Source organism: Nannospalax galili, unplaced genomic scaffold (assembly GCF_000622305.1).
Source record: "Nannospalax galili isolate Female #2095 unplaced genomic scaffold, S.galili_v1.0 scaffold321, whole genome shotgun sequence".
Classification (NCBI taxonomy): Eukaryota; Metazoa; Chordata; class Mammalia; order Rodentia; family Spalacidae; genus Nannospalax; species Nannospalax galili.
The window spans coordinates 2,649,775-2,660,014 of NW_008345972.1; the positions used below are offsets into that span (position 1 = coordinate 2,649,775).

General features: G+C 41.5%; 1 protein-coding gene across 2 annotated transcripts in view; it reads right to left on the bottom strand.

Annotated features, from left to right (window-relative positions):
- LOC103741439 (sperm-associated antigen 6) overlaps nucleotides 1–10,240 on the bottom strand; it is a 71,027-nt gene that overhangs the window by 33,465 nt on the left and 27,322 nt on the right. For both annotated transcript variants that reach the window (XM_029567896.1, XM_008842200.3), the window contains exon 3: nucleotides 6,631–6,797. In XM_029567896.1, the coding sequence (XP_029423756.1) occupies nucleotides 6,631–6,797 (167 nt within the window). The remainder of the gene's footprint in view (nucleotides 1–6,630; nucleotides 6,798–10,240) is intronic.

Genomic DNA, 10,240 nt, shown 5'->3' on the forward strand with positions numbered 1-10,240 from the left:
TGTGACTATATGATCAGCTGACTAATTTATTTCCTCTACCATCCTTCAGTCTCCAAGCATGGCAGAATTTCCATGACCTCAATTAATCTTTCTGGTGCCCCATGTTATCCTGAAATAATATCCATGTTATCCTGAAATAACATTCATGTTCCAAGATGCATTTGCAATCACCATATAAACATGAAGGTAAAAGAGTCATAGTTTTTTAAATTTCTCCTGGTAAAAAAAAAAAATAAGCTAAACAGTATAATATGTTTTTGACCCCTCTAGGAGTTTTTTTAACTTAAAAACAAGCTGGGCATGGTATACATGCTTTTAATCCTAGCACTTCAGAGACAGAGGCTGGAGGAGCTCTGTGAGATCCAGGCCACCTGGGGCTATATAGTGAGACCTCATCTAAACAAAAAGCAAAACAAAACAAAACAAAACAAACAAATTATTATGTGAATTGAAAATTAAAATACTGTTTCATATTTACATGGTCTACATATGTTTTATTTTTTAAGGAATGAGAAATTGGAGCTACAGATGGCTATGAACCCCCTAACATGGGTGCTGGGAACCAAATTCTTGTGCTCTACAAGAGCTGTACATGTTCTTCACCACTGAGCCATCTGTCCAGACCAAGACTCCATCTTTTCTATCAAACAAGTTTATAATTTCCCCTCATATCACCCTTACCCCATTAGTTCCTTTATTAAGGAATGCCCATTTTTTTTCAACCAGATGTAATCTGCTTCCTGGAATGCTTAGCTGTTAACCCCACACACACACTTTCTCCCTGCATCCTTTCTTTCCTTTCGTGCTATTTTTCAAACTAGCCAAATCAAATGTAGATTATAAGGATGGACTTCAGCCAATGAGGAACTGACAAGTGTGCTCGTGTTAGGGATAAAAGGCAAACATCACTTTGGCTATGTGTGCTTACTTTCCAGTTTTTTGGCAGCTGTGTGCCCTTTCTCTGAAGAACGTGTGCCTTGCTGAGATATTTTGAGTGGTGGTCCCTTAATTTGTGTCTCCAATTTTGTCTCTAAAATCTTGGGGGCAGGTCCAGGAACCTAGCCCATTCAAGGATGCACTCAGACCCTCTGAGGAAGACTCATTCTGTGGCCTTCTGTGGTGGTCCCTAAGCACTGAGTCTTGGATGCTCCCCAGGCTGGTTGAAGAAACCCAGAATTGGGATTTCTTGACAATACAGGGAAGAACCCAAGCAAGCACTGTGACAATCAGGCAGCTTTTCAGAGACTAAGGTAGGAAGCACTGTGGTGACAGCAAAATACTCCTTGGTGGTTGAGTCATCCTGGAGGTAGAATGTGATGGCTGGTAAGTGTTGCTGGCTTAAGTGTGGAATCCCAATCCACAGTTCTGCAGATATTCTGGTGACTTCATAAGGCTTTCTGGCGGTGCTTTGGACCTAGTTGGAGATTTGTTTCTATCTGCCTATTGCTAAGAAGCACCAAACATATGATACTGCCCCACAAGGGAATCAGTCTGAAATGGACTGAGTGTTTGGAATCAGAGTACAAGAAACCTCCATAGAAGTAGGGGTTGAACCTCTGATCAACTCTCAAGAGGTATAACAACTATGCTGGAGTGGATGGGGAATGCCTCAGTATCATAGAATCAGGGAGATTAACAAATTACTGGTCATCACAGGCCTTTGAACTATTTGCTTTAAACTAGGCTTTGAAATATCTTAAAGGTCAAGAAGTAAACATCTATACCGATTCCAAATATGCCTTTGCATAGTACACACCTTTGGTAAGATCTCAACCAAATAGGGTCTGATTAACATCAAAGGAATTTATCACTCAGATTCTAGATAACTTTATGCTGCCTGAAGAAATTGCAATAGTAAATGTCCCTGGGCACCAAAAGGGACACTCTACTGAAATTCAGGGTAAAAATCCGGCAGATAAAGTTGCTTCAAAGGACATCTTAGAGGAGTAGTTTCCTCTTTTCCATCTTACCCCATTATTCCTCCTATCCTAAGTTCCCCACTATTTACCCCTAAGGAAGAGAAACAATTGACCAAGACTGGGGCCTCCAAGATGAAGATGGGAAATGGATATTAAAGATGGATGGGAAATGTTATCTAAGCCCTTTATGCATAAACTATTACGTCATCTATACCAGAAAAGTCATACATGATGCTATCCTTAGAATGTATAGGTGCATGGGTTTTTATATCCTAGCTAAATAAGTAGTCCAAGGATTCCTTACTTGTTCTAAAATACATAAGCCCTGAGACAACAGCTTCCTGGAGTGAGAAATCCAAGGCTGAGGCTGACTATACAGAAATGTCAAAAGTTGGCTGCTTAAGATATTTACTGGTAATAATTGATCACTTAACTCACAGAGTCTAGGTGATACCTCTACCTGTTGTCACTGCTAATAATGTAATCAAAGTACTTTTAGGAAATACAATACCTAGATTTGGAATAATCTAAAACATTGACTCAGATAATGGGGGCCATTGTGACCACTGCCAGAGAACTCACCTAAACACTTGAAGTAAAATGAGACTCTCACAACCCCTGGAACCCTCTCCTCTGGGAGAGTAGAAAGTATGGATCATACTTTAAAGACATTTGGCCAAATTAATACTTTAAACAAAATTATCCTCCCCATTGCCCTCCTAATAATTGGGACTGCTCCTCAAAAAACATAGGGCTATCACTGCATAAGATGCTCTATGGTTTACCTTATCTGAGTGTCACTGGAAGTACTCTGTCCTTTGAAGCCAAGGACCAGTTTCTCAGAGAGTATGTATTTGAAGTGTCTTACACTCTTTCCTCTTGGCAGCTGGGCCTATTAGCTCAAACACTGCCGCTCAAGTTTCCTACACATCAGTACCCTCTGGGTAATTATGTCTTGATCAAATCCTAGAAAGAAGGAAAACTTGAACCCATATGGAAAAGACCCCACCAAGTACCACTCACCACTGAAACTGCCATGCATACTGCCGAAAGAAGTTGGACACACTACCCTCAGACCAAGAAATCACCCACAATCAGTGGGACTTCTACCGAAACTGGCCAAGCTCCTTGGAACACACAGAAAGCAACTGATCAACCTTTAAAACTGATGCTAAAGAAACAAATATTCCCTAATAAGCCCCAGGAACTTTCCTCCCAGTGTCATTCTCAACCTGCTGTCTGCGCATTTTAGTATCGTGTCTGCTACTATATTTGCAATTCTTGTGTCCCTGCTCCTTTCTTGTCATTAACAATCTGATGCCATTTTGAACTTAGGATATTCTAAAATATAAAAAACTGTCACCTTGATTTCCATGGATTCACTTTAAAGAGACTCTGCTAGGACTCTTGTTTATTTTTTTCTTTGTTTTGTTTTGTTTTTCATTTTTAATTGAATTTTTGTGAATTTCATGCAATATATATTTTATCATATTTAGATTCCCCTCCTGTATCTTTAACCCCTCCTTCTTAGCCCCCACCAAATGTCCTATACTCTAATATGTATCTTAATGTCTATTGAGTCAGGTGTGTGTCTCCAAATGCCCCTCAGTGTAGGTTCACCCACTCCAGCCTGATCAACCTACCAAGAGTCTTACCCTTAATGAGACTTAATGTCCCCTTCCCATCAGCCATCTGTTGTCAATAGTTCCTCGGGTAGGGTCGGGGTTTCTTACCACCTTCCCCACATTCTATGCTGGGATTTTGTCTGGCTTGAGATTATGTGGGACTTGTGCATACTGTCACCATTGCTGTGAGTTTATACAAGTAACTGACCAGCTGTCTGGAAAACTGTTTCTTTGTGGTCTTCCACCTCTTCTGGCTCTTATGGTCTTTCTGCCCCCTGTTACACAATGATTCCTGAGCCTTGAGAGGTAGAAATTTGATACAGGTGTCCTATTCATGGATAAGCAATCTGTAGCCTCTTATTCTCCACATATTGGCCAGTTCTCTGTGGTACTCTACGTTAATCATTTGCTATATAAGGAAGCTTCTCTGCTGAGAGGTAAGAGATGCATTTATCAAGGGAAGTCCTGGAAACCTCCTAGATCTGGAGGTCCACAAGGGTCCTAACAGAACAGAGATGGTGGCACAAAGGTGTGGGTCTCTTGTTTTAACACAGGAAACCAATAGTATTTTTGCTACTGATGTAACTGAGACTAGTTCTCCTCTAACTGTTAAAATTTGATGTTTGCCTCACCTTCCCATCTGGAAACAAAGATTTACACCATCATAGACAACTCTGACATTATGATCTCTATATGTGTCCTTAATCCCCACCCAGTCAGGGTCCTCATTGTAGTAGGCAATATCACAGGGTGCAGTGAAGCACAATCTTTTGAAGAGATGACCAACCAGTCAGCCCTGGTGATCTCGTAAGCAGATGTCTGGTGGTATCATGGAGGACCCTTATTTGAAGTCCTACCAATCTATTGGAATGAGCCTTGTACTTTAGTTCAATTGGCCATCTCTTTGATTATGGCATTTGGACACTCCAACCCACCACAAAGCCCCTTCCACCAGAAAAGAAAACTCAATTCCAGGAGGCTTATCTGGCTTCTATATTTCTATGGATGCCACAGGAGTGGTCCAGGAAGTCCCAAATGAATTTAAAGCTCAAAACCAAGTAATAGCCAGCTTCAAGTCAGGCTTGATCTGGTAGTGAACTGTCAATAAAAATGTAGATTGGGGCTGGAGAGATGGCTCAGCAGTTAAGAGCACTGACTGCTCTCACAGAGGACCTGGGTTCAATTCCCAGCACCCACATGGAGGCTACGAACCATCCTTAAACCCAGTTCCAGGGGAATCCAAAGCCCTCTTCTGACCTCTGCAGCACTGCACGACACGGGTACACTCAAAAACATGCAGGAAAATACACTCATACACATAAAATAAAAATAATAAATAAAATATATTTAAAAATTTAGATTGGATCAACTATATTTATTACAACCAACAAATGTGTGCAAACTATATTCAAAACTCTGTCCAGGGAATAGCTGAACAACTGATCCCTATTAGCAAAGTGGCTTGGGAAAATAGGTTGGTGTTAGACATGACTTTAGCTGAAAAACGTTAAGTCTGTGTAATATTGCAGCACTTTCATCCCTAACAACGCAGCTCCAAATGGGACCATTACCAGGACTCTCCAAGGTCATAATACCCCTATGAAGGAACTGGCAGAAAATTCAAGGATAATGGAAGGTGTGGTACATATACACAGTGGAATATTATTCAGCATTAAAAAAAAACTTCAAATTACAAAACTTGCAGGTAAATGGATGAAACTGGAAACAATCATCCTGAGTGAAGTAACCCAAACCCAGAAAGACAAACGTCACACAGTCTCTCTCATAGCTAGACACTAGCTTTGAAATCTTACATATAGATGTTTCAATCTGATAATCCATGGACTGGAGAGATAGATCAGTGGTTAAGAGCACTGACTGCTCTTGCGGAGGACCCAGGTTCAATTCCCAGCACCACATGGCAGCTAACAACCATTCATAACTCCAGTTCCAGGGGATCTGACATCCTCTTCTGACCTCCACAGGCATTGCACGACACAGGTGCACTTACACACATGCAGGCAATACACTCATATACATAAAATTTCAAATATTAATTTTTTTTAAATCCAGAGATGTCAGGAAAGTAATATATGGCCATGGGGTGGGAGGTTTCCTTGGAGAGGTGGCAGAGTGCAATGATATGGAGGGGTAACGGGGGACATTAGACTAGGAAGGATTGAGTGGAGTAGGAAATGGGAGGGCGTGGCAGAAGAGAGAGTATGGGGAGAATGAGTAACACTAAAGGCCTTTAGAAAAAGCCATATGGAAACCTACCAAGATAGAAGTTCTTAAATTATATACATATGCATTATAAAAAGTGTTTGCATCTCTTAATGGCTAGTGATGTTAAGGTTTTTTCATATGCTTACTGGCCATTTATAGATATTCTTTTGGATAATATCTGTTCAAGTCTTTTGCCCATATTTTCAATTGTGTTGTGCTTTTATTATGCAAGTTGGGATTTAGTCTTAAAGATGTCAGAAAAGGTATATACCTAGGTTAAGATAAACTAGTAGAGTATAATGCGTAGTCTAAAAATTACTTGTAGAATCCTTAACTATATGGAAACATAGAACAGCATCAGAGAAAAGAATTTGGAAGATTTTCAGAGAGTGCTTTTAGATGAGTTGAAATGCTTATTTACTTAGTAAGAAATGACTTATCAAATGTTCCATTAAATATATTCCCTCCCTTCAAGACTGTCTCTTACTTACTCTTTCCATTAACCATATTTCACCTGCAGATAAGGATTGCTGAATGCAACTATTTATTTGCCTGGGGTCTAATGTACTTCCCACAGATAGATCCTACAGTTTTCTATAAAGTTCCCACACACAGTCATATTTCTTTATATAATTCTTTGAAATTCTTTTACAGAGTCCCCATAAACTAACAACAATGGAGAAAGCTGCACATCCACCCCAAAGAAAAATACCCTAAAGACATTCTTGTACACAGTTCAGAAACTTTGAGGTTTATTTGCAATCTAGTAACTTTAATGCTTTCAAGACTTAAACTGTGCCAAAACTGTCCATTTTTAAATTTAAAACAATGTACATAAGTTACTGTGGAATAGTTCTTACATTCTGTTCTGCCAATGAATAAACAAGCTGTGGGAGAATGTCTCCCTTCACAACGGCTTCTGCTAAATCATCGTTGTAATTGGCCAGTCTTCCCAGAGCCAAAGCAGCAGTCTGTTGAATCGTTGGGACCACATCTAGAAGAAGAGGCCTCAGCAGAGACATTACACCTGAGGTAAAATATGAAAAACAGAAATCAGCACAATTTTAATTGAAAAACAAAACATGGGGTCTGGAGAGACAGCTCAGCACTAAAGAGCACTGGCTGCTTTTTCAGAAGATCAGGGTTTGGTTCCCAACCCAACATGGTGGTTCACAGCCATCTGTTACTCTAGTTCCAGAACATCCAACGCCCTCTTCTGGCTTCTGTGGGCAGTGAATGCACATGGCACATATAGGCTCATACACATAAAATAAAAATATATCTTTTTTAAAAACAATATAGCATATATACACAGTCAAGAAAAATTAAGGGTAAAAATATCAGTAAAAACAAAAAAATTAAAAGCCAAGCATCATAGCACATATCTGTAATCCCACCACTGGGGAGGCTTATTTAAGGGAATCACAAGTTCAAAGCCAGCCTAAAGTACATAAACAGACCCTGAAAAATATATTTACCTAACTGAAATCAAGTGGGACACAAAATTATGTAAGCTCTTTAAAATATATTAAAGAAGCAAGAGGCTGGAGAGATGGCTCAGCAGTTAAGAGCACTGACTGCTCCTGCAAAGGACCCAGGTTTGATTCCCAGCACCCACATGGCAGCTAACAAATATCTATAACTCCAGTTCCAGGGAATCTGGCATCTTCTGATTTCCACAGGCATTGCATGACACTGGTGCACTTACACACATGCAGGCAATGCACTCCTACACATAAAAATAATGAATAGAATATTTTTAATCTATTAAAGAAGCAGCATGTCTTGAAAATTTTAGAGTTATGCAGTTTCAGGAGTCAGTTCTCTCCATTGGGTCTGTGGGTCTTGGTGATCTAACTCAGATCATCAGGCTTGATGACAAGCAAGCTGCTGAGCCAGTTCACTGGCCCCTAGCTTCAAAGTTTAAGGTTTCTGTGTTTATCTTGAGGTCCCTATAGAGGCCAGGAAGCTAGGAAGAGGTACTGGATGAGGAAGGTGTGAGAACACATATGACATGAAATTAGTGAAGTATACTAGGGGTGGAAAGGTTTAATCAGAGAAGGGAATTGGGGGATGGGTGAGAGTAACGGGTTGGAGAGAGAGTTACCACAATTAAAACTATATGAAAAAGTCATATGGAAATCTACTGTTTCATAAGCTAATTTTAAAATATGATTTTAAAAAGAGTTTGAAGGGATGTGCCCTGTATAGATAGGTATTGTTGCTGCGAAGGCCATGTATTATTAGACAAAACCCCAAAGCCAAGTTTGCAATACCTCCTTACAAGTTGCTGGTCAAGGAGGCTCCACTAAGGGCCTCAAAACAATACAGGCTGTTGTTGTTGCTCATGACTGCCCATAAGAACTAGACAGTAGTACTCTATGGCTGAAGACAGCACATACTTTCATTGCAAAACAGAGAAATCAAACTAGAACTGAGCTCAAAGTTTCTTCCCTGCTGCCTCGATTTCAGAGTGCTGGAAGGTGCTATGCAATCTGCTGGGAAAGAAAAGGTATCAATGGTCTTAACCAGTTGTTAAGCCTACAAGAAACAATACCAACGTGACAGGCAGAATGCAGTATCAGAGTCACCAATCACTTTCTGGTTGGATTTGAGGTCTGATACACAGGGTGAATTCATGCCTGGTATTGTAAACCTCACCAAAGTCCATAACTAGAAGGTCATACATCCTAAATGGGGAGACTTACTATGGCTGAATTGTTAATTGGACTTGGTGTCAAACTGCTAAAATTTTATGATATGCTCACATATTAGTGCTTCTATGGACCTTGGTCAGAGAAGCTTCTGTTTGTACTGGGTAGTAAATACGGAAACTTGTAACTGGTCAAAGTGCTGAGAATATGTGACTATTGAATGCTCAGACCTAAACAGGATATCTGTATCAAACCCTCCAACCCTCCATGAACATTATGGGAGAGAGGACAGAAAGAATGTAAGAGCCAAAGGCTAGGACTGAGTGCCAGGAAAAGCTGTCTTCTGGACATGACATGGCTCATGGACTCACATTAGCAGTAGCTACCTGCACTACACTGGGCCCATCATGGATGAGGGAGGGACACTTACATTTAAGGCCTTATCAATCCCTAAGTGTAGTGGTTTGAATGAAAATGTCCCCCATGTGCTCCAAGTACTGGAACACTTGGCCCCCAGTTCACGGCATTGTTTGGGGAGGTCATGGAACCTTTAAGAGGTGTGGCCATGATGGAGGAAGCACATCATTGAGGGTGGGCTTTGAGAGTCACACTTTCAATCTGTTTCTGCTTCCTGTGCCTGCTTGAAAATGTGAGTGCTCGACTTTCTGCTCCTGATGCCTCCTGCCATGCCTGTCCCACCGTCATGGCCTCTCATCCCTCTGGAACCATAAACCATATAAAGTCTTCCTTCTATAAATTGCCTTGGTCATGGTGTTTTATCACAGCAACAGAAAAGTAACTAATACACTAAACAATTGGCAGTTAATAGTTGCTAACTGAGGGAGATTCATTTCTTATTGGTGCAGCCACTTGCTGAGCAGAGAGCACCACATCCATAACTAAATGCAATCCAGAGCCATAAAAGACATGAGAGGACCCCTGGGCCTGCAGGATCCACAGGCCTCTCTCCAACCCACAGGCTCTCTCTGGGGTGGGTCCATCACACCCCCCGAGCCTTGACTCCCCCAGCCTCATTCACCCTCCCATCTCCCCCACCGGTCTCTCCTCCTAGTTTGGGTTCTGTCCAATTCCTTGTTGTGGGGTCCCAGACCCCTGGGGAACCACTACTGCTTCCAGATCCTTTTCATCCAGACCAACTCAGTGTTTCTCTGGTCCCCAGGAGCACTGCTTCTGAACCTGGCCATGCACTCACCTCCCTCTGCTTCCCTGGGCCTGCACCACCTGCCAGCCTCTTTCCTGGATGCTAGGGCTGACCTTTCCTCTTCCTGATCCTTTGCATCCAGACCAACCCATCTCCTCAGTGCAGTGCCCAGGGGCCTTGGGGCCGCTTCCTGCCCCCATCTGCCTTGGCATCTCTGGGTGGTACGGCCACCAGCTGCCCTAGACCAACATCTTTCCAGTGCCCAGCTCCCAGGCCAGTCCAACCCCCAAATTCCTGAGGCCAAAATATTTCCTGAAGGGATCCAGACCTTAGAAAGCCTGAGAGCATGTGATGTTCATCTGACTTGGGCCTCTGTGGGAACTCCTGAAGACAAAAGTAATCTGACCACTCCAATATAAAATCAAAAGAGAGAACCAGAAGCTTAGATGAACCAGCTTTTCATGCTCAAAAAGTAAACCACAAAGACACATAAAGTTCACAAAAAGAAGCAGACCTAAACTTGAAGGCTTGGGTCTCACACAACAATCAGAAACTACAGAAGAAATCCACATGTCAAAATCACAGAGAAAAAAATAATAACATGAAAAACCAAAATAACATATCCCCACCAAATACCAATAGTCCATAGTCCTC